We start from the raw sequence: 23,361 nt of genomic DNA, 5'->3' as shown, positions 1-23,361 counted from the left end.
GGAGAGTGAGCCCTCATGGTGAGCCAAAGAGGGGCCTTTGTCGTCAGTAATTATTAAGCTCTGATAAAAGAACGACTCTAAAATAGAAGGAGATTATATACAGCGCCCGGGGTAGGGCAGATTTGGAGGGGCCCCTCGCCAGGGCCGGAGCTTGACCTGTGTGGAGAGAGGGGGGCTCAGTCCCCAGAGCTGAGTGGTTGGTGGGCTTGGCCACGCCCAAGCAGGCCCTTGTGGGAGTGGCGGCGGCGGGAAGTGGGGAACCTTGTGCCCTGGCAAGTCACGTGGTGGCTGCGGAGAGAACCTGGGTGCCGGTGTGGGCAGCAGGCCCTCTGGGCGCTGGGGTGGTGTTGAGAGGGTCATGGGAAGGTCACAGCCCAGCCAAGGCAGTGCAACTCTCCCCGCCTCCAGCCGTGTCCCTCCAGCGCCCTCTGCGTGGCAGGTGGGGAGGAGGGTGGCGCTAGGGCTCCGCCCAGGGCCAGAGCGCAGGGAGGGTGTGTTTGGTGCTGTAAGGCAAGCGCTTACACCTGGCACAAAGGTCCGAGTCTCGGTGATTTCTGGAGTCAGAGCATGTGATGCACCATCACTCTGGGAAGTGTGGGGACAGACGTGCTTTTGTTCTGAACAAGCCCACAAGGTTGGCCGTCGCCTGTTCTTGGAGGTGTCAGTGCATCATCCTTTCCCAAGTGGGGCCAGAGCGGCTGAGCACTGCTCATGTTCTCTTCCCAGGCCCTGTCCCTGTAGGCCACACGCACCCTTCATGCTGTGGCAGCAGTGTCTCGGTGAGACCCGGCCCATCACAAGGCCACCTTTCGTCCCGCCATGCCGGCTCACACCTGTGACCCCAGCGCTTTGGGAGGCCGAGGTGGGAGGATCGCTTGAGCCCAGGAGGTGGAGGGTGTGGTGAGCTATGATTGTGCCACTGCACTGCAGCCTCGGAGACCCTGTCTCTTTAAACAAAAAAAAAACAAAAAAAGCACACCAAAGTCTCTTTTCCTGTTTTCACCCATAGTCTGGCTGTCCTTCTTAGGTGAAAAAAGAACTTTTGATATTTGAAGCGGCAATGCTGAATGGTCCTTTTCTTTTTAAACAGTACTTTGAGTTGCTGTTTTATGAGTGGTCCTTTTATCAAGTGGAATCTTATTCTGCCAGTTACATGTTTTAAATCTGCCTTGCCGTTATCGCTGGTGAGGCGTCCACACATGCCGTGATGCAGGTAAAGGAAAGAAGTCCTTTCCAGGCATGTGTGAGACCTTGTTTTTACGACCAGGTGATTTGTCCTAAACCGTTGTGAAATGGAAGGTAATTTAGAGTATGTTCATCTGCCTAAATTAATAAACTTACTTGAAAGATTAAGGTGATGGTTTCGGGCAAGGCTTGCAAATTCCATCGCGGTGGGGTCCTTTGGGGGGTTGTGGCTGGAGCAAGGCTTAAGGAGGGCCTGGCTGAGCCGAGCCTGCCCAGGGCTGTCCTGGAAGGCAGAACTCTTGCAACCTGGTCTTCTGGCTTCTGTTTTTAAAAGGGAAGCCAAAAGTCTGTGTCCTGATGTGCACCACCGTTAGCAACATCATTCACGCTCAGCAGTGTCCGCGCTGCACCTGGGTGCGGCCGCTCAAAGGTTCGTTCGCGCGCTTCCTTTTTCCTGCTGCTGAATTCCCAGTTCCCCTCGCATCTGCCACCTGGAATAAAACCTTTTCCCCGCCTTTTCTTTAGGTGACAAGGCTCTTGATGGCTATAGCAAAAAAAAATACGTCTGCAAGTTGCTCTTCATCTTCCTGCTTGGCCACGACATCGACTTTGGACACATGGAGGCCGTGAACCTGCTGAGCTCCAACAGATACACGGAGAAGCAGATCGTGAGTGTCTCGGAGGCGCGTGGGATGGCGGCGTGAGCCCGGCTGTGTCAGACATGCGCTGGCCTGGACGCCGCCGCCTCTCCCGCCACGTCTGGCACGAGCCACGTGGTCTGGTGCGGCTGGGGACGTGTGTCAGCCCCGAGGCAGCACCTGGGGAGCGCCTGGTGGGCTGCTCTTTGTGCCGCCCGCTTCCGACCAGCCCGGGGATCTCCCTGCCGGTGTCCATTGGGGCTGCGGGAGGCCCGGCGCCCCGGTGATCGCGCTGCACTGTGTCCTGCGCCCAGCCGTGGGAGACGGGCCGGCGTCCCTGGCCGCCGTGCCGCCTTGCTGTGCTGTCACGGCCAGGTTCGTCCGTGGCCCCGCGCAGGCTCGTTTCTGAAGCAGGCGCGGAGTCAGCACGCGGAGGGCGTGCCCTCTGCCTCCCCGGCCCTCTCGCAGAGCGGCGCACGGTCCCAGGTGGCCCCCCCTTCTGAAGCCGCCTCAGACTTTGCGGTTTTAGCTCTGCATTCTCTTGTGGGAACATTATTTTCATGTTTTCCCCAGTGTTATAAAGTAACGTTTTCCTCCATTTGTCAAAAAATTCAACTTACAGATATTAAGATAGTCCAGGTATCTCAGGATTTTTGTCGAGTGTTGGACTTTGTTCAACAAAACGTACGGAGTGTCTGCTGTGTGCCAGGTGGTAGGGGGGAGGGGGCTTGGGGACTCGGGCCCTGGTCTGTGGGGAGTCAGGCCCTCCCTGCTTGGCCCCACGAGAAGGGTCGCAGCTGTGGCCAGCGCCCCGGAAGGGACCCTGGGGAGGTGTCAGACGTGCCGAGAGAGTCTGAGGGTGGGCGGAGCGGGGTTAGCAGAGCCGGGAGCGCCCGGCAGAGCCGAAAGGGTGGTGGCAGCTGCAGGGGGCTCCCTCGTGGGGCCGTCCTCCCAGAGCCACAGGAAGGAAGCTGGGTTCACCTCTGATCTGCGTGGTGAGTGATCAGTCACTGTGCCCTCCTAGCCAGCGAGGCCGTGGCCCACGCGCATGGCTGTAGGAGCTGGTGCTGACCCAGGACTGGGGTTCAGCCTGTTGGTTGGGGGTGACATGGGACACGGCAGATTCAGGAGGGGAGGCAGCAGTCAGTGGGGTTCTGGAGGTCAGTGCAGTTGAAACCAGCCTCTCAGTGAGGTTACTCCTTCCCACCCCGAGTTGAAGGGAGTGTGATGTCCAGCATACTCAGCCGCAGGGCTTGCAGCCGAGTGAGGGGACTCGGGGGAGGCCCGAGGGTCTGGTTCCTGTTGGCGTCTGGCTAGCGGCATCCTGGGGAGCTTCGCCGAGTTGGAAAGCGGTCCCACAGTGGGATCGGGAGCCCAGACACCCCGCAGCTCTGCGCTAGCACTGTGCTCTGCTCGAGGTGGAGACAGCCCTCTGTGCCTCGCCCATCTCCGCGTGCGTGGGCAGGGGCTTGCCGAAGGCTCAGCGTCCGGGCATCGTTTTGTGCCAGGTTTCTAGGCCACAGTCGTGAGCACTGTGTTTGTTGTCTTGTCTTCTTGGAACACAGGGCTACCTTTTCATCTCCGTGCTGGTGAACTCCAACAGCGAGCTGATCCGCCTGATCAACAACGCCATCAAGAACGACCTGGCCAGCCGGAACCCCACCTTCATGGGCCTGGCCCTGCACTGCATCGCCAACGTGGGCAGCCGGGAGATGGCCGAGGCCTTTGCCGGGGAGGTTCCTAAAATCCTCGTAGCCGGGTATGTATCTGGCCTCTTGTGTTAAATACAATCAAGTATGTACGTCCTCAGTCTGCCCGGTGTTGTGCTCGCTCCCCCTCTCACGTGGTGGTGATGTGCTACAGCCTAAGGCTGCACCAGGAGTTACAGGTTTAGATCTTAGGTGAGTCCAGTCAGACGCGTCCTCCCCAGCACTGCAGAGATTTAAAAAGAGGTCAAGGCATGGAGTACTACTCAGCTCTAAGAAACAATGGTGATATAGCACCTCTTGTATATTCCTGGATAGAGCTGGAACCCATTCTACTAAGTGAAGTATCTCAAGAATGGAAAAACAAGCACCACATGTACTCACCAGCAAACTGGTATTAACGGATCAACACCTAAGTGGACACATAGGAGTAACATTTATCGGGGGGTGGGAGGGGGGAGGAGGGGTGGGTATATACAACCACAACGAGTGGTTGTGCAGTGTTTGGGGGATGGACACGCTTAAAGCTCTTACTTGAGGGGGCAGGGGAGCATGGGCAATATATGTAACCTTATCACTTGTACCCCATAATACGCTAAAATAAAAATAAATAAATAAAAAGAGGTCAAGGGAGAAAGCCCAGCCCTGCCCAGACCCTGCCAGCCACAACCACGCCAACCACAACCACGCTGAGAAAGGGCTCTGGGCTCGCTGGGTGCTGAGGGAACGGTGCTTTGTGTCTTGCTCTGTCACAAAAGCGTAACTGAGGAAGAGGCCAAGCAGCAGACTCCAGAGAATTCTTGGCTGACTGACCCCTCATTTGGAGAGAGGCCCAGTGGGGCTGAGCCGCCAGTACTGGAAGAGTTTAGAGCAGTTTGGGCCATCCAACGGGCCCTCTGTCTGCCCTTCCGGGACACTCGGCCAAGTGGGACAACAGGCCACAGCCCGAGTGGCGATGTTGGACACGTGGAAGCGTGTGGTGGAGCAGCAGGAGACGCTGGCCAAGCAGGGCGGGTGGTGGTGCCCCAGTCCTCCTCCCCTTGTGTTCTTGCCTGGAGGCGTCTCTGTGGACATCCGTGTGGGAGTGGGAGGCCGGTGACCCTCCCTCATGAGCTGGCATTCGTGGCTGTGAGCGTGGAACCAAGCTGGCTACTTTGAGCCACAGCGTCTGTTGAAGGAGGATCAGGTGTTGCACAGTCCTGGGGAGGCCCAGGACGTCTGGTGGTGATGGCCCAGCTGTGCCCTGCACAGACCCTGACGTGGCCTCGACCACCCACCAGCGTGGATGCCTGGTTCCTACCGTGAGCTGATCTGAGTACGGGGTGAGGACTGGCAGAGGGACCCTCTCTTCCCCAGGGGTGTTTGCATCCAAGAGAAGTTTTCACTCAAACTAATTTTTCTTTTTTTTTGAGACAGAGTCTCACTCTGTTGCCCAGGCTAGAGTGAGTGGTGTGGCATCAGCCCAGCTCACAGCAACCTCAGACTCCTGGGCTCAAGCGATCCTCCTGCCTCAGCCTCCCAAGTAGCTGGGACTACAGGCATGTGCCACCATGCCCGGCTAATTTTTATATATATATACTTTTTTTTAGTTGGTCAATTAATTTCTTTCTATTTTTAGTAGAGACGAGGTCTCGCTCTTGGCTCAGGCTGGTTTTGAACTCCTGACCTCAAGCGATCCGCCTGCCTCGACCTCCCAGAAAGTAATTTCTTTTTGCAGTAGTGTAGGGTAGGTTGAGGGGTTTCTCAGGTTGGTTTGGTCTCACTGAGGAATAAAGACGCTGAAAGGCGAGGGGTAAATGGAAAGATGCCCCCCAAACCCTCCTTCCTTCCTGCGGAGCATCTGTTCCTGTGATTGTGTGAATTGCGTTGAGGACACTGGCTGGTTCTCCAGGTGTGTTTCGACTGCTGCTGGGAGTTTCTGGCCGGCTTGTTGCCGTCCCAGCTGCTTAGCAGCCCTGGCTGGGGCAGGGAGGAGAGAGACACCACATGTGCCCCCCACAGGCTGGCCGGATGCTGAGGAGCCTCCCTGTGGCCTTGGTTCTGCCCTGACCAGGTGCTCTCTGGGAGAGCAGGAAACCTCCGGCGTCTGGGCACTGGCTCTCTGGCCCAGAAGTCATCCCTTTTGAGACCGACCGGGCCAGGGCTGTCATGCTGTGTGACTGAGGGGCTGAGTGAGGCTTGGGAGGTGTCTGTGGTGCTGAGAGTACGTGTAACAGGTTTTTCTCACCACTCCCAGTTTGTTACTCTTGGGAATGCATCAGGCTTAGCGCTGGCGCCCTCCACGCCGAGCTGCTCCCAGACCTCCCACCTCTGCTCGCTCAGGGTGAAGGGAAGCTGGGGTGGGGCAGGGAGGGGGCCTGCCAGTCGCTTGGGAGGCAAGAGAGGAAATCACCAAAGGGGCAAGGGAATTCCGTGGTAGCGAGGCCCTCTGATGCTTTTCTGTTGCGGTTGTCAGTTATCACGTAAATTGTAAGGAAAGTGCTGTAGTTGAAACAATTAACCATGAACATTAGTTGAATGTGGCCAGCCTGCCCAGCCAGAGAAATGTCACGGTTGCTGTCCTTGGAGGTGGGACCGCTGACGACGCAACCTTCTGCGGCAGGACTCTGCCACCTGCCGCAAGCTCTGGTGCTGCCCTTCAGAGCAGACCCTTGGCGGGAGGAGGGGCGTGACTGTTGTTCCCGCCTTCCTGGCCGCCATGCCAGACCCGCCCAGGCCCTGGACTCCTGGTGACTGCGTGAGGTCTGTGCAGCCGTCCTGTACTTGACTTGTCGGGGCCACGCGGGGCCACTTGTCCTCAGTGAGGCGATTCTGTCTTTCAGAGACACCATGGACAGCGTGAAGCAGAGCGCCGCCCTGTGCTTGCTGCGCTTGTACAGAACGTCCCCCGATCTCGTTCCCATGGGCGACTGGACGTCCCGGGTGGTTCACCTCCTCAACGACCAGCATTTGGTGAGTGCTCTCGAATTCCATTCCACCCTCACCCACCAAACAGCCTTTTTGAAACAGCCGCTGTGGGAGCAACCCGGTGTGATCTCAGGATGCCGAGGAGAAGCTGCATAGCCACTGCTGTGGCTGTGGCTGCACGTCTGGGACGTGGGTGCATGGGGCCTGCAGGTGCTGTGCAGAGCGTGAGGCGTCTCCCTTCCTGGGCTGGGGGAGTGCGACACCCTCTGGCCCGTCCTGTGACGAGGCGTCTCCTCCAGCCCCGTGTGCCGGCCTGGTTAGGGGCAGGGGCGCCGCACAGGCGCAGAACCGGGGCCCGTGTCTCCTGGAGACAGCCTGAGCAGGCGGCGGCTCCCACCCGGTGTCCCTGTCTCTGCCAGGTTCAGGGCAGTGGTGGGGAGTCCCGTGGTCCCCACCAGGCTCCAGCCTGCAGCCTCCCCGGCCTCCATGACTGCTGCATGGGCCGGGCCCGACGGCCACCCCACCTCACAGACCAGGGGTGGAGGGTTCGGGGGACTCACTCCAGGGGCCGCGTGAGGGTGTGGAGCACAGTCGCTCCCCGCGCCTGGCAGGGGCAGATGTGGGGCAGGGTGGCCGTGTCCTGCCTGGTTCCGTCATGTCAGGGAGAGAATCAAAGTGACACAGACAGATACTTTGCTGCAGAGTCGACTGGCATGAGTGTGTTAGCTGGCCACTGCGTTTTTTCCTGGAAGAGAAAGCCACCTCAAAGAGGAAATGGAAAGTAAATAATCATTACATGTGGTTTCAGGGGAGGGTGTGGGTGGTTACATCGTGACCCCACGGCTGCCTGAGCTTCCCCTGCGTCCTTGCCCGTCCTGGGGGACCCGCAGGTCGTGTGGAGGGTGAGGCAGAGGGGCCCGAGGAGGAGGAGGAGCTGAGGATGTTGCCCTCCCCCAGGGGCTGTCCAACCTCAGGCCCCGCCAGTGAGGTCGGAAGGCATCACGCCACCACGAGGCCCTGGAAGGCAGTTGGCTTTTCCCGTTTTTGCAGATGAGGGTGTTGAGGCTCAGAAAGATCAAAGAGCTTCTCACAGACGCAGGCTCGAGCCAGGAGTTTACAGAGGGCTGTCGCAGACGCAGTGCTGTGGGAAGTGGAGGGCGTGCAGCCCGAGGGCCACAGGCGGGCCTGGTGGGCGAGGCGGCCACGTGCTCCTGCCCGACAGGGCAGTGCACGCTGGGCTGCTGGAGGGTCAGAACTTCCTGCTTCCCTCAGTGCTTTCTGCACACGGGACCGTGAACGTCTTGTGGGATTCTGGCAGAGGCAGGGGTGCTCCCGTGGCCACAGGGCTGTACCTCAGGGCCACAGGGTGCCTCTCCTTGGACACTGTGGTCCTGTGACCCCAGCTATTTGATTTGGTTTTGCATTTTCATGTGTGCAGCTTTCTTTTTCCAGGTGCCTTGGTTGGCATGTTCTTAGTCATAGGTGATGGAAACACAGGCTAAAGGCAATGGGGTTGAGGGGCGCCAACGCCAGACCAGGAAGGCCCCTCTGCTGCAGGCTCTTGCCAGATCTCAGCTCTTCTCAGCGCCTGCTCTTGCGTCTCTCAGGCTGCTGTGTTCCACGTGGCCGTGGCTTCTGTAGAACTCGTTCTGGCTCTGTCGCTGGGGAAGGCCTGAGACTTGGCAGGAACCCCAGGAAGGGTGTCAGCTGCCCACTCGTGCTCCTAGGGAGTGGCGTGGGGAGGCGTAGGCAGGGCCAGGTGGAGGAGGCTCGGAAGTCCCGTGTGCTGCGCTGGGGGGGTGGGGAGTGACATGAGCTTCGCACTGCGTGCGCTGGGCCAGGTGGTCCTGGGCCCTGAGGGTGGCATGGCGCTGAGATGAGGCCCTGCTCAGGTGCGACCCCTGCAGTGTGGCTCCCTGCGGGGGCGGGAAGGCCAGCCCCAGCGCCTGCAGGTCGCTGTCAGCAGGCCGCTAGGTTGGTTCCAGACCACCTCTGTCCATGTCCTTCGGAGCCGGGTTCCATCTGCCCTGCTGGAATCTACATATTGCTACACGTAGTTTCTTCAGAGTTCTCCGTGGGATGTGGGAAAACCCGTCAGCACTCACTGTGCCGGCTGGGAAACATTCAAGAAGACCAGCCCAGATCCCTTTCTGTAGTGTGGCTTTCACGTTGGCCTCAGGAAGCTGAGAAGGCAGGGCACACGGCCCTCTGGGAGACCGCTGTGGCGCCCGGCGTGGCCGCCTTTGCCTGTGCACACCTGGAAGCCCTGCGCCCGCTCCCCAGCAGGCACAGTTAAATAGATGATTCGAGTAGACGATTCCTGAGATAGCTGCTCACAGCTTCAGAGTCAATAAGTGTTGCTCATTTTGTCTTTATTTTTTTTCTTTTTGAGATGGAGCCTTGCTCTGTCGCCTGGGCTAGAGTGCCGTGGCGTCAGCCTAGCTCACAGCAACCTCAAACTCCTGAGCTCAAGTGATCCTCCTGCCTCAGCCTCCCAGGTAGTTGGGACTATAGGAGCACACCTCCTTATCCAGCTAGTTTTTTGTTTCCAGTTTTAGTTGCCTGACTGATTTTTTTCTATTTTTAGTAGAGACAGGGTCTCACTCTTATTCAGGCTGGTCTCGAACTCCTGACCTCAGGTGATCCTCCTGCCTCAGCTTCCCAGAGTGCTGGGATTACAGGCTTGAGCTGCCGCGCCTGGCCTGTGTTTTTGTTAATATTTGTGAGAGAACTTTTTAAAATTTATTTTTGCCTGAATGAGGAAGCGAGCCCAAAAGCTTGTCACATAACCCAGGTCTTTCAAGGGATCCAAGTTACTGTGATGACGTGTCTGTCTTGGGACGCCAGCAGGCTCTCCTGTGCTTCGTGGAAGGTGACTGGGGCCCTGGGATCTCAGTCTGTTCCCGCGAGGCCAGGTGGAGGGCGGGTGCCGGTGGCCCTCGTCTGGCCTGTGGTGGGTCAGGGACGGGGTGGTGGAGACACGGCTCGGACCTTTCCCAAAGGAGAAGAGACTTTTCAGTAGCCATTTCCTGCGGCTGCCTCTGGTTGTGGAGGGTCGGCTGGGTCTGGGGGTATCCTAACCGCGCCGCCTCCCTTTACAGTTAGCTGGGAGGATTCAAGTCAGTGGTGCAGGTGCCCAGGCCTGAGGGGCAGCAGGGCAGGTGGGGGGTTTAGCCCGCTGCCCCGCCCTCACCGTGGCAGGGCCTGGGCTGAGCGCCGCTGGGTTTCCAGGCTTTCAGAGATGAGCTGTGTTGGTTTTGACAACAGCATGGAGCCGTCGGAGTGGGTTTGACCGCTGAGGGCCGAGGTGGCCCGTGGGCCGCCAGTTTGTTGCTCTTAAAGTTTTACTTGGAAAATGAATTTAAGATGAGTGGTCAGCTTCAAGTATTCAGACTGGAATCCGAGGTACCTGTGTGTTCTTCCGCCAGGGTGTGGTAACTGCCGCCACGAGCCTCATCACCACGCTGGCACAGAAGAACCCGGAAGAGTTCAAAACGTCTGTATCCCTGGCCGTCTCTAGATTAAGCAGAGTAAGTGCTTATGGGGGGCGGAAGTCAGGGTGGGTTTTTGTCCTAGTAATTTAATTTGTGTATCAGTTAACTTTTGGAATACGAGGTATTTGGCCCAGTTCGAAATCTAAGAATGAAAACCGTCTTGGGTAGTGCCTGGCTTTTCCTCCGGGCTTTCTAGTTGTTGAGGGCACTGCAGGACAGCGCACAGGGCCGTCTGGTGAGCGAGGGCTCAGCCTCCACGTGGACTGCCGCCTCCTGGAAGCCCCATGTTCCCCACGGAGGGGAGCCCCGGTTATGACTTCCGTGTGGTGCCCACTCCTTGCTTTCTTTTATGATTTTCATTCGTCTGAAACCCCGTCTTTTAACTTTGTGTTTTGAATTCATGTGAATGGATCCTACAGCATAGCTTCTTTTGTATTTGACTTGTTTTGCTCAACATTGTTTGTGAATATCTCATATTTGTTTTATGGAGCTTTTGTTCAGTCATTTTTGATGCTGCATAGACTTCGAGTGTTTGGATATGTAATTTATCCACTGTCCTGCTGAACATTTAGCTCCTTTCCACTTTGAAGCTCTTGTGAATGGTCTCTTGTGCGGCCGTGGGCGCCTCCTGGTGTCCACGCACGGGAGGTGCTGGTGGGTGTCCACGTAGGTGCGGCCCGGCTGGGACGTGGGCGGCTGCTCTTCGGCCTGAGGAGATGGACGGGGCCAGACCAGCTTGCGTGTGGCCACGCAGTCGGCGCCCCGCCCGCGTGCGCGTGGTCTCCTGTTCCTCCTGTTCTGCACTGGCCGTCACTTCCTGGCTTCCTCTGGGGTTTTAACCCCTCCGGCTGTACGGTGTTGGGGGTTTTAGTTTTTTGGAGCTAGGATCGATCTCTCTTTCTCTGCCTGCCAGGCTTGAGTGCCGTGGCATCATCACATCTCACAGCAGCCTCCAACTCCTGGGCTCCAGACATCCTTCTGCCTCAGCCGCCTGAGTAGCTGGGACCACAGGCACCACCTTGCCTAGCCCACCTGAACCATTTTTAAGTGTATTCGCAATGTTGTGCAGCTGTCACCACCATCCGTCTGCATAACTCTTTCAGTTTGTGGAACTAAAACCGTTCCCGTTGAACACCAGCTCTGCAGCCCCATCCGCAGCCCCTGGTAACCACCGTCGTACCTTCTGTCTCAGTGAATTTGATAGCACTCTGGGCCTCACGTGGGATGGCATGGTGACGGCTTGCTCACTCAGGTGACGCCCTCCAGGTTCACCCATGTTGGTAGCGTATGGCGGAATTTCCTTCCTTTCTGAGACTGAGGAACTTTTCACTGTGTGCGCAGCCGGTTTTGCTTGCCCACCTGTCTCTCGGTGCCCACCTGGGTTGATCCCGTGTTGTGGCCATCGTGAATGGTGCTTCTCTGCACACGCATGTACAGCTGCTTTCCGTGGTGTGGAGTCTGGGTCCAGAAGTGGGGTTGGTGGATCAAATGGTTGTTGCATTTGTAGTTTTTTGAGGAACCAACACACTGTTTCCCGAGTGGCTGCACCATTTTACGTTCCCACCACTGGGGCACAAGGGTTTCGGTTTCTCCACGTCCTTGTGAGCACCTGTTATTTTCCACTGTCGGCAGCAGCCATTCCGTCTGCTGTGAGGCGCAGTCTCCTGCTGGTTTTGGTTCGCGTTTCCTTAGCGGTTGGTGACATGGCACATCCTTCCACATGCTGATTGGCCGTCTGTGTGTCCTCTTTGGAGAAATGCTCAAATCCTTTTCCCAGTTTTGAATTGGGTTCTTGTGGTTTTCATTGCTGAATTTTAAGAGTTTTCTGTATATTCTGGGTATTACTCACCAGGTATGCAATTTGGAAGTGACCTTCCCGTTCTGTGGCTGCCCTTTCACCCTGCTGGGAGTGTCTGGATGTACGGAATTGTTCATGAAGTCCTGTTTGTTTATTTTTTCTTTTGTTGCCTGTGCCTTTTGTGTCATATCTAAGAAGTCACCCCAAATCTAGTCCTGTGAAGCCTTTGCTCATGTTTTCTTCTAAGAGTTTATTTATTTATTTATTTTGGAGACAGAATCTCACTCTTGTTGCCCCGGCTAGAGTACCATGGCATCAGCCTAGCTCACAGCAACCTCCAGCTCCTGGGCTCAAGCGATCCTCCTGTCTCGGCCTCCCAAATAGCTGGGACTACAGGCATGCGCCACCATGCCCGGCTAATTTTTTCTATATATATATTAATTGGCCAATTAATTTCTTTCTATTTTTATAGTAGAGACGGGGTCTCGCTCTTACTCAGGCTGGTCTCAAACTCCTGAGCTCAAACGATCCGCCCGCCTTGGCCTCCTAGAGTGCTGGGATTACAGGCCTGAGCCACTGTGCCCAGCCTCAGATATGCATATTTAAAGCTATACATTTCTGAGCATGGCTTTAGTGGCCGGCATAGCATGTTTCAAAGATAGCTTGTATTGGCTGTGTCTCTGCGTTGCTCGGATGAGGCGTGGTTCCTGTCTCTTCTGCTTGGTATGTGTGTGTTCAGACTTCTTGACAGACAGCTTAGCACTTACCTCACTGCAGGAAGGTAACCATGACCTGAGTCTGTGTTGGTATCTTGCAGCTGAGGGCAGGGGTCAGGGTTCACTTCTGGCCTATAGGTGTCACACAGGTGTGCTTTGTAGGGAGGGAGGTGCTACTTTGCCATCCCTGAAGCAGGAGGGGAAGGGACTTACCTGGGTGTTGGTGGAACGTGGGCTGTGGCAGTGGTCATTTGTTCAGAAGCTCGGTCGGGGTCTGCCACACCAGTGCCACGTGCAGACACCGTGGTGCTTGGTACCGAGTGCTGGCTGCTGTTTGGCTGCATTGTGTGCTGCGGAGGCCAGCAGCAGCCCTTGGAGCTGCCTGCAGAAGGTGCCGGCACCGTCCCTCCAAGTGGCCCGAAGGATAGGAAGGCAGCATTAGATACTCCCAGCATGTTGGACAGAACCGTCCCCAGCGTGTCTCGTTGCCCCTGCTGCCTTGCAGATCGTGACGTCGGCCTCGACGGACCTCCAGGATTACACCTACTACTTCGTCCCGGCACCCTGGCTGTCAGTCAAGCTGCTGAGGCTGCTGCAGTGCTACCCGCCTCCAGGTAACGGCCGCGGCGCCACCGGGGCTGCAGCCACCTCACCAATTAGTGTCCAAGACACTAATTCCATGTCTTGGACCTCAGCCGTTTGTTTACTGTCACATGAAGTCTTTTACTAGCCCGGTTCTGGTTCCGTGGCTCCTCCCACTGCTGCCCCACCTGTGTCTGCTTTCATGGAGCAGTTACTGGGGGACTCACAGTTTTGTTAAGGTATGGGTTTGTCTGTGCTTTTATGAGGTGTCTGAGTTGTGCGTGTACAGTTTTTTTGAGACAATTTTTTCTTTTTTTTTTTTGAGACAGAGTCTTACTTCATTGCCCAGGCTAGAGTGAGCGCTGTGGTGTCAGCCTAGCTCACAGCAACCTCAAACCCCTGGGCTCAAGCGATCCTACTGCCTCAGCCTCCCAAGTAGCTAGGACTACAGGCATGTGCCAGTATACCTGGCTAATTTTTTGTGTATATATTTTTAGTTGTCTAATTAATTTCTTTCTATTTTTAGTAGAGACGGGGTCTTGCTATGGCTGGTTTCGAACTTCTGACCTCAAGCAATCCGCCCTCCTCGGCCTCCCAGAGTGCTAGGATTACAGGCATGAGCCACCACACCCGGCCAATTTTTTTCCTTTTTTTTTTTTGAGGCAGAGTTTCACTCTGTTGCCCAGGCTGGAGTGCCATGGTGTCAGCCTAGCTCATAGCAACCTCAAACACAAGCAGTCCTTCTGCCTCAGCCTCCCTAGTAGCTGGGACTACAGGCATGTGCCACCATGCCTGACTAATTTTTTCTATGTATTTTTAGTTGGCCAATTAATTTCTTTCTATTTTTACTAGAGACGGGGTCTCTCTCTTGCTCAGGCTGGTTTCGAACTCCTGACCTTGAGTGATCTGCCTGCCTCGGCCTCCCAGAGTGCTAGGATTACAGGCGTGAGCCACCACGCCCAGCCGAGACAATCTTTCTCTGTCTAGAAATAGAATCTTTTGGTGGAAGAATGTGCATTAAAGTTTTGGTTACAAATTCCAAATTGCCCTTTACAAATATTGCTTTGTTGTTCTAACCTTCATATTTTACTCTAATTTATTTTCATGTAGGATATTTCTTTGTAACTTTCTATGTTAAACATCTTGTTACCCTGAAGCAAAAACACCAGCCACGTTGCCGGTGCTCCCTCCATGGGGTGGGTGGGAGGGGCTTCCCCGTGGTAGGGGCTTCCCCGGCACCGAGGCAGCGCCCGGCCAGCCTGCCTGCGGCCCTGCCCTGCAGCTCACCCATCTGCCGGCTGCAGCTGTGTCCCCAGAACGTCTGGCCTTCCTTGGTCTGAGATCTGGGGCAACGCAGACTCGGGCCCCTCGCGCTTGCCCACTGTGTGCGTTTCGTCTTCCTTCATCCCTCTCAGGCTAGTGTCTGACTCTCTCCAGCCTTTTCTGATGTGATGTGGTTGGCAGAATCCGCACCCTCCTAAGTTCTCCCGTCCAAGCACTGACCAGGCCCAGCCCTGCTTAGCTCCGAGATCAGACGGGATCCGGTGCGGTCAGGGTGGCGTGGCTTTAGACAGCCCTTCCTCGCTCTTACTGAGTGGTCCCCAGGGGTTCAGCAGGACACCGTCCCTGTCCTGTGTGGCTGGATGGGGTGTTGTTCTTTTAGTAGTCGTGTTGTGTGAGTTATTTCTGATGTTCTGTTGTTTTTGTTGGTTTCTCTCTTTTTTTTTTTTTTTTTTGAGACAGAGTCTCACTTTTGTTGCCCAGGCTAGAGTGAGTGCCGTGGCGTCAGCCTAGCTCACAGCAACCTCAAACTCCTGGGCTCAAACGATCCTCCTGCCTCAGCCTCCCAAGTAGCTGGGACTACAGGCATGTGCCACCATGCCCGGCTAGTTTTTTGTATATATATTTTTAGTTGGTCAATTAATTTCTTTCTATTTTTAGTAGAGACGGGGTCTCGCTCAGGATGGTTTCGAACTCCCAACCTCGAGCAATCCGCCCGCCTCGGCCTCCCAGAGTGCTAGGATTACAGGCGTGAGCCACCGCGCCTGGCCCTCATTATTTTTTGATTCATTATTTTCTCTGGTTCTTGTAGAATCTTAAATTTTTTTTTTTTTTTTTTTCTTGAGACAGAGTCTCACTCTGTCACCCTGGGCAGAGTGCAGTGGCATCATTGTAGCTCACTGCAACCTCCAACTCTTGAGCTGGGAATACAGGCTGAACCACCACGCCTGGCCCAAATTTTTTCTCTTTTATTGCTGTTGACGTGTTCTCTGTTTCTCTTAGAGTGTCAGGTAGAGAGACCTTTTCGTCCCCTTTCCCTCAAGCTCTTTGATCGTGTGCCTTGTCTGTGTCTCTCAGGTTTTATTTTCTCTAGACTTACGCATCCGTGTCTTAGCAAGAGTATTCCGTGTTATTTGCATTGACATGTGTGTGCAGTTACTGTGGCTGTTAAATCCTCTTATTTTTAACATTTATACCATTTGAATAGGGATACTCACCAACCGTTTCCTCACAGTTTTGTAAATACTCTCCTCTGTGCACACAAATGTGAATAAACTATCAAAAACACAAGACGTTCTGGTGCTTTTGGGAATGTAAAAATAAAATAAAATAAAAAAAAAACACAAGACGTGCACCGTGTCGGGAGAGCCTCGTCCCCGAGCGTGCAGCCAGGACGGGGCGTGGGGTGGGGCGGCCGGGGCTGGAGCCTGCTAGCATCTCCCGTTTCGCCCAGAAGACCCTGCAGTGCGAGGCCGCCTGACCGAGTGCCTGGAGACCATCCTGAACAAGGCCCAGGAGCCGCCCAAGTCAAAGAAAGTCCAGCACTCAAACGCCAAGAACGCCGTGCTCTTCGAGGCCATCAGCTTGATCATCCACCACGACAGGTGAGGTGGCCGCTGAGGAAGGGCGACGCGACATTGCAGCGCGCCACGGCCTTCCCCTCCTTCCCCGCCGCGTGCACGGTCCCGTGAGCCCCTTCTCTTCTCCAGCCTGGCCTGTCCTCTCTGGGCTCGGGGTCCCCACCCACTGCTTTGCTGGCCAAGGTCTTTCCGGGGTCTCCTCCCGCTCCCATGAGCACCAGCTCCTGCCTGGATTCTCCTGTGGCCGTCAGGAGGGAAAGAGGGCTGTGCGCATACATCCTGTGGGCTATCCCGGGGTGTGAGCTGCACTCGGAGTCGGCCGGGGTCATCCAGGGCCGTGGTGGTGGTGGCTGTGTCCCCACGCAGCACAGAGAGGTGCTGGGGTGGGCGGACATTCGGCTCAGCCCGAGGGTCTGCTTCCTTGCCTCCACTGCTTGGCCCCCGCACCACGCTCCCCACCGGTGCTCTTGCATGTGGTGCCGTGTGGGAGGGTGGGTTCCGTGAGAGTGATGGCACGGCTCACGGGCAGGGTGGTGGGAGACGCCCACCAGGCCCCCGGTGACAAAGGAGTACGCCAGGCCGTGGGCAGATGTTCTCTACGGCTAGCTAAAACCAATCATCTTCTACAATAGTGTTTTTTACAAAGACAGTTTCCCAGGATAGTCTGTGAGTCACATTTCAAGAGGGTTGGGAACTGTTAAAATGCAACTTCCAGTATTAGAGGAAACCTTGTCCTTGTTACACGCACGGGAGGAGAAACCCAGTCACCAGGAGGCAGCACAGAGCAGGCGGAGACTTACCCAAGTTCTCTGGCGACTGGACGGCCCACTCCCTGACCTTCCTCAGGCCCTCCCCAGGGCTCTCGCACGGCTGTCCTAGAGGGCCACCCCAGCTGAGAGCACAGCTGTGGTCATAGCATGACCAGCCGCGTGGAGCACTGGGTGCAGGGTGGAGCTCAGGGGCTGCTGGTCTGTGAAGGTTCCTCCCATCCTTAGATCTTTGGAGTTGGTGGAATTCTGCAGAAATGTGCAGAAAAGCCCCAGCCGGTACCTGAGCTGCTGGTTTTCGTGGTGGTTTATGGGCAGAGTGGATGTAAAGCTGCCTTCGGCGTTTGGGGCTTCCTCATCTCGGGTAGCGTGGTGGCGCTTAGCAAGGTGTGACTTTGCCGTCTGCGGCCTGACCCTGGCCTGGCACTCGGCCCCCACCCAGTCTGTGTGGCGTGGAGGAAACCTGCAGCCCCTTCTGCCCTCCACGCAGCGAGCCCAACCTGCTCGTCCGCGCTTGCAACCAGCTGGGCCAGTTCCTGCAGCACCGGGAGACAAACCTGCGCTACCTGGCGCTAGAGAGCATGTGCACGCTGGCCAGCTCCGAGTTCTCCCACGAGGCCGTCAAGACGCACATCGACACCGTCATCAACGCTCTCAAGGTAAGTGCTCGTCATCGGGCGCGCCCGCTCCCCGAGCAGGTGCCTCGGGCACGCCTGTGGCAGTCGGGGCGCGGTGCTTCCTGTCGACACAGACCCCCTCCTGACTGAGTCGGTGTGGCGTGGCGCTGTCAGTCACCACTCTGCCCTGAGGGCCTGCTGCGGCTCAAGGCCACTCTGCCCACGACGGATGGCGCGGCCCGGCTGTCCCTGTCAGGCTGACCCCTGAGTCTCTGCGGCGGCTCCATCCCTGCTGTGGACAGGTCACCATGGGTGGTGTCTTGCACACAGTGGTCCTGACAGATAGTTCAGTAATAGAAACGATTCTTTCTGGTAGAAGGAATATTTTGTCCTTTTTATCTTGAAGAAAACGCCCCCTTGTAAAGGAAAACTCGCTTAATCCTTGAAAGGATTAAGGTCCCAGAGTTAGAAGAGCCCAGTCCAGGTTCTCTGTTCCCATCGTCTGCCCTTGGAGTCCCTAGGACGGCCCTGAGGGCCTGCCGCACCTGGTCCAGCACACGGCGCGTCTGCCCCGGTCCTGGCTGTTGGCGCGGTGTGGAAGCTGAAGGCGGAGGAGCTTCCTGCCCATGGTTCTAGCCCCAGCCTCACAGCGTGGCAGCGCAGGTCCCACTCTGCCCCTTGGTGTCTGCGTGCAACTCAGAGCCTCCCAAGTTGCAGGGGTTGCAGGCCTGAGCCGCGGCGCCCAGCCTGGCTGCCTGTTTCGAACAGGAGGCTGTTGAAGGGCTTTGACCTCTCGAGGCTCGGTCCACACTAGCCAGCATGTGGGCGTCACCTATGCTAGTGACGCCCACACTGTCCTTCGCTGGGGAGTGCCCCGTGACGGCGGTAGCAGCCGGCAGGAGCTTCCCAGACCTGCACTGGCGCTTCTCAGGCACAGCAGTGCCACGCGGCCTCCGCAGTCTCTCGGTGCACTCTTGGGCGAGGGGCGAGACCTGCCATGTGACAAGCTCCCTGGCAACTTGGGAGGAGCTGGTCTGTGACCACACAATGGAGGGACCTTGGCGACCACACCTGGCTCTGTGCCCGGGCCTCAGAGAAGCTCCTGGCCACGAGGAGAGGGGAGTGAGCAGATGGAGTTCTGTTCTGGGCCATCCAGATCCATTTGGTCCAAGCGCAGAGATCGAGGGGGGAGAGTGAGTGGGGTGAGGGGCTCAGTGTGCCGGGGCCCGTTGGCTTCCTGGACACACACGATGAGTGAGAGAGGTTGGAGTGGGCGTTGGGACAGGCTGCCCTGCCCGTGTGGGTTCGAGTGTGTGGACGCCTGTGCTGCAAGCCACGTGTGCTGCAGTGGACGCCCGTGCTGCAGGCCACGTGTGCTGCAGTGGACGCCCGTGCTGCAGGCCACGTGTGCTGCAGTGGACGTGGTGACATCCACGAAGCCTTGCTCTGCGGTGCGGTCTTTGACTCTGCGCCTCCTTCCCCAGACGGAGCGGGATGTGAGTGTGCGGCAGCGGGCTGTGGACCTCCTCTACGCCATGTGTGACCGCAGCAACGCCCAGCAGATCGTGGCTGAGATGCTGAGCTACCTGGAGACAGCCGACTACTCCATCCGAGAAGAGATTGTGAGTCCCGATGGCCTCGTCTCAGTCCCCTCCTGCTGCAGCGTGACTGCAGCCATGGGCTCCTCCGTGTGTCGTGGTTGTGTTCCCCAGGCCGGGCCGGGGCCTCCTGGGTGCCAGGCACGGGTCTCTTGGCCTCGGCTTTCCGTCTTCATAGTGACAGAGGTGCCCACTGTTAGTGGCCGTCCCAGCTGCTGTCCTTTCAGTGTGATAACCCTGTGCGCGCCAGGCCTGAGCCGGCCTGCAGCGGTCTGCGCTGAGTTATTTCCAGGGCGTGTTTTCTCTGTATTTCTCGATGCCTCTGAGCCGCAGCTTGGCTCTAGTATTAGTCTTGTCGTCTGCAAAGTAAGTGCACACACCTGCCAGGTATGGAGCCTCAGCAGGCTCTCGTGTGCGAGATGGAGCGTAACCCAGTCTGCAGGAAGACGTCTCAGTGGCCTCGTGGCCCGCAGAGCAGAGTCCAGAGCTGTCTTTGTTGCGCACCCAGGTCTGGTGACCTCTCAGCGATCACCGCTGTGACTGTGGGATGTGAATGGGGAGGCCACCCACCACGGGTCTGCAGTGGCTGCCGGCTGTCCTGCCACTAGCCGGGCCACAGCCTCTCCATCGTAGGAAAACCATTGCCTTTCCTTTTCCTTTTCCTTTCCAAGGCAGAGACAGCCCATTTTCTGTTTTTTTAGAGACATGGTCTAGGAAAACCATTTTCTTTCCTTCCCTTCCCTTTCCCTTTTCCTTGATGAAGACAGCACATTTTCCTTTTTTGGAGATACAGGGTCTTGTTCTGTTGCCCAGGCTGGAATAGAGTAAGGTGATCACCGTTCACAGCAGCTTCAAACTCCTGGCCTCAAACGATCTTCCTCCCTCTGTCTCCTGAGTAGCTGGGACTACAGGAGCATGCCACCACGCCCAGCTAATTTTTTAAATTTTTTTGTAGAGATGGGGTCTCACTGTGTTGCCCAGGCTGGTCTCAAACTCCAGGCCCCAAACAATCCTCCCGCTTCTGCCTCCCAAGGTGCTGGGGTAACAGGCCTAAGCTACTGTGTCCGGTCTGAAGAGCATTTTCTTATTTGTCTTTCTGGGGAGCAAATGCAGCTTGGGGCCTCCTTGGGAGCTTTGCAGAGTGCTGGTGTTGGAGCCGGCCCTGGGTGACAGGCTTGCCCTGTGCAGGTGTGTGTGGTCGTGCCCGGCGAGGTGCGTGGGTTTTCAGTGGTCTTTTACTTTATTCAGCCCTCCTGTGCTGAGGGGTGTGGCCATCACCGACCTACTCCAGTGAGGCCCTGCAGCCTGCCCCAGCAGAGCAGGGGCTTCTCGAGGTGCCTCTGGAGGGGACTGCTGACCCTGGAGGGCAGCCTCAAGGGCAGGCCACGGGGTTCAGTGTAGGGCAGGGGTTGGGCAGGTGGCCTGATTCTGGCCTGGCTGGGGCAGCGTCTCCTGGTCTCGGCACCTGTGGTGGGTGGGCTGGCCCTGGGGGTGGCATTCACGAGAACCTGGGCGTTGTCTGGGTGTTTCCGGTGCAGTCAGTGGTCAGCTCAGTGTCTGCTCAGGTTCCCTCTGATGAGGCCTGTCCCCATCCGCTCCCCCACATGGAGAGCGAGACACACGCTATCTCATCCCAGGATGCCGAGCCCACCTGCCATCCAGCCAGGCGTGTTAGAACGTGTTGTCTGTGTGGTGCTGGGTGCTGGGCCTCTAGACCTGGACCAGGCTTGGTCCCTGCCCACAGGGCAGGTATGTCTCCCTCCACGGAGGGGCAGACTGTGAGCAGGACTGCGGGTCTCCGTGTGTGGAGCCTGGGGATGGCTGGAGGGAACGCCCCATACCTGGAGGCCTCCAGGACTGGAGGACTTCCTGTAGGAGGCGGCAGGGCCGCCCAAGGGAGGATGGTGGTGCCGAGGCCACTGGGAACACAGCCGGTGTGGCTCTGAGGACTCCTGAGTGCACTCCCTGGGCTGGGGCAGGGCTTGAAGGCAGTGTCTTTCGGAATGATGCTCTGGCAGTGTCGGGGTTGGTTTGGGGGCCCGGAGTTCTGGGCTCCAGGCAGGGGACCTGGGGACACAGTCGAGGGCCTGGGAGGGGCGGCTGGAGGGTGTGGGTGGGACGGGGGGGGGAGGGGCGGCGGGGTAAAGGAGGGGAGGGTCTCCCTGGAGAGTGAAGGGAGACGTGTGGCGCCCAGCGGGACCAGTGTTTGAGGGGAGAGGGGAAAAAGCAGCCCGCGGGCGAGGTCTTCGAGAAAAGCCGGCCAGAGCAGGACGGCTGGCCAGAGAAGGGTGGCCAGGGTCCCCGCCGGGCATCAGAGCAGCCACTGCCCCGAGGGCGGGGGCTTGGGAGGGGAGGGCGTCTGAGGAGCAGCTGCCTGTGAGAGGCTCTCGTGTGCTTCGGTGCGCTCGGCTCGGCCTTTCTGCGTCTCTTCTCGCAGTCGTGTGGCAAAGTCAGCGACTGAAACATTCCGGGCTCGGGCTCTGTTGGAAGCTCGGGGAGAGCTTCCCGCGTCCTGAGCTTCCACAGCGACGGTTGGTCCTTCCGAAGCCCTCGCTCTGACTCTGGGTGACGGCGCGAGCTTGCGCGGCTGGTGGCCCGCGGGCACCCATGACCGGCCGCCCCCGCAGGTGCTGAAGGTCGCCATCCTGGCGGAGAAGTACGCGGTGGACTACGCCTGGTACGTGGACACCATCCTGAACCTGATCCGCATTGCCGGCGACTACGTGAGCGAAGAGGTGTGGTACCGCGTCATCCAGATCGTCATCAACCGGGACGACGTGCAGGGCTACGCCGCCAAGACCGTGTTCGAGGTGCGGCCCTGCGGGGGCGGGCGGGGAATCCCGACCGGTTTCCAGGCTGTGCTGGGCCCTCACGCTGTGCTTGGAGGTCCCGGCTCTGCTGCTGGCACCTCTCGGGGCCCAGCGTCTCCTCACACGCCCCCCGCACTCCGGCTCTCTCGGGCCGTGCTGTGCTCCGTGTGCGCGCACATGGGTCTGTGCGGTGCCTCTTGCCTTCTCCGCCACAGGAGTGGCCCGCTAGGGAGCGTGTGTGCTGGGTGCCGACAGCCCCTCCTGGGGCAGGTGCCTGGCCTGAGCCTCCGCTCCCCTCCAGCGTGGGCCGGTGTCCCTGCTGCCACGGTGCTGCGTGAAGCAGGGCGGGGCTGAGACCCGAGTCTCCAGGAAGCTCTGGGGGGCTCGTTGGCGCACCGTACACCCCACACGGAAGTGCCCACCTCCTCACCACGCTCCTGGTCTCACAGGCTCTACAGGCTCCGGCGTGCCACGAGAACCTGGTCAAAGTGGGCGGCTACATCCTGGGGGAGTTTGGAAACCTGATCGCTGGGGACCCAAGGTCCAGGTAAGAGACTGGGGAGGGGTCCCAGCTGGGCCTGCTGGGCGGGTCCGGGAAGACCCCTTCCGTTCTGGGTCGACGTCTTGTTTTCCTGCGGGTGACACAGGAGCAGGGGTTGTAGTTGGCAGTAGAGAGACATGGTTGAAGGGCCACCGTTGTGAGGGGGGACGTTTGCTGTCAGATCTGGGGCCTGCAGTGGGGCCTCACGGGGCTGGTTCGGGGAGAGTCCCTCACCCACGCCCCTCCCTGGCTAGGGCGTGTGGGCGAGTGCAGCCAGGTGACAGTCTTGTCCCCCGCGTGCCCTCCGCCCCCAGCCCTCTGGTCCAGTTCAACCTGCTGCACTCCAAGTTCCACCTGTGCAGCGTCCCCACCCGGGCGCTGCTCCTGTCCACCTACATCAAGTTCGTGAACCTCTTCCCGGAGGTGAAGACCACCATCCAGGACGTGCTGCGCAGCGACAGCCAGCTGAAGAACGCGGACGTGGAGCTGCAGCAGCGGGCCGTGGAGTACCTGAGGCTCAGCACCGTGGCCAGCACTGACATCCTGGTAGGCAGGGTGCGCCCGCCGCGTGTGTCTGGGAGTCGCTGCGTGTGCGCCCGGCCTACCTCGCAGCAGGGCCACGTCAGTGTCCGGGCGTTGGAAGCGAAGGGGCTCTGGACCCACCCGTCCCCTTGTTCTTCCCAACAAGGCCACTGTCCTGGAGGAGATGCCACCGTTCCCGGAGCGCGAGTCCTCCATCCTGGCAAAGCTCAAGAAGAAGAAGGGCCCAAGCACGGTCACGGACCTGGAGGACACCAAGCGGGAGCGGAGCGTGGACGTGAACGGGGGCCCGGAGCCCGTGCCGGCCAGCACCAGCGCCGCGGTGGGTCCCTAGCCCCGCTGTGCACCCGGACCCCTCGGGCCCACCCAAGTCGGGCAGCAGAGCGTTAGCCTTTCCGGGAGCCGTTCACTCTCACGGCCGCCAGGCCCAGGCGCCCTGTCCCACACTCGGCTCTGCCCTCCCTGTCCAAGCCCGGCTGCCGCGCCCAGGCCAGTGTCTGCCTGCCTGGTGTGTCTTCCAGGCGTCATGCTCTGCCTCTCAGCGTGTTTAGGGGACGGGGTCACTCCCTCTGATGTGGGAGGCCTGTCCACTCGGTTTGTT

The 23,361-nt window shown here is 58.1% G+C and overlaps 1 protein-coding gene across 1 annotated transcript in view; it reads left to right on the top strand.

Annotated features, from left to right (window-relative positions):
* AP2A2 (adaptor related protein complex 2 subunit alpha 2) overlaps window positions 1–23,361 on the top strand; it is an 81,381-nt gene that overhangs the window by 44,538 nt on the left and 13,482 nt on the right. Inside the window, exons 3-14 of the mRNA XM_076001595.1 lie at window positions 1,711–1,853; window positions 3,389–3,582; window positions 6,352–6,481; window positions 9,865–9,966; window positions 12,950–13,058; window positions 15,764–15,911; window positions 17,145–17,313; window positions 18,756–18,893; window positions 21,497–21,679; window positions 22,129–22,226; window positions 22,535–22,766; window positions 22,909–23,082. Coding sequence (XP_075857710.1) covers window positions 1,711–1,853; window positions 3,389–3,582; window positions 6,352–6,481; window positions 9,865–9,966; window positions 12,950–13,058; window positions 15,764–15,911; window positions 17,145–17,313; window positions 18,756–18,893; window positions 21,497–21,679; window positions 22,129–22,226; window positions 22,535–22,766; window positions 22,909–23,082 — 1,820 coding nt within the window. The remainder of the gene's footprint in view (window positions 1–1,710; window positions 1,854–3,388; window positions 3,583–6,351; window positions 6,482–9,864; window positions 9,967–12,949; window positions 13,059–15,763; window positions 15,912–17,144; window positions 17,314–18,755; window positions 18,894–21,496; window positions 21,680–22,128; window positions 22,227–22,534; window positions 22,767–22,908; window positions 23,083–23,361) is intronic.

This window comes from Microcebus murinus, chromosome 4 (assembly GCF_040939455.1).
Source record: "Microcebus murinus isolate Inina chromosome 4, M.murinus_Inina_mat1.0, whole genome shotgun sequence".
NCBI classification, from domain to species: Eukaryota; Metazoa; Chordata; class Mammalia; order Primates; family Cheirogaleidae; genus Microcebus; species Microcebus murinus.
The sequence above is the reverse complement of the archived record's forward strand: the minus strand, read 5'-3'. Positions and strand labels throughout refer to the sequence as shown.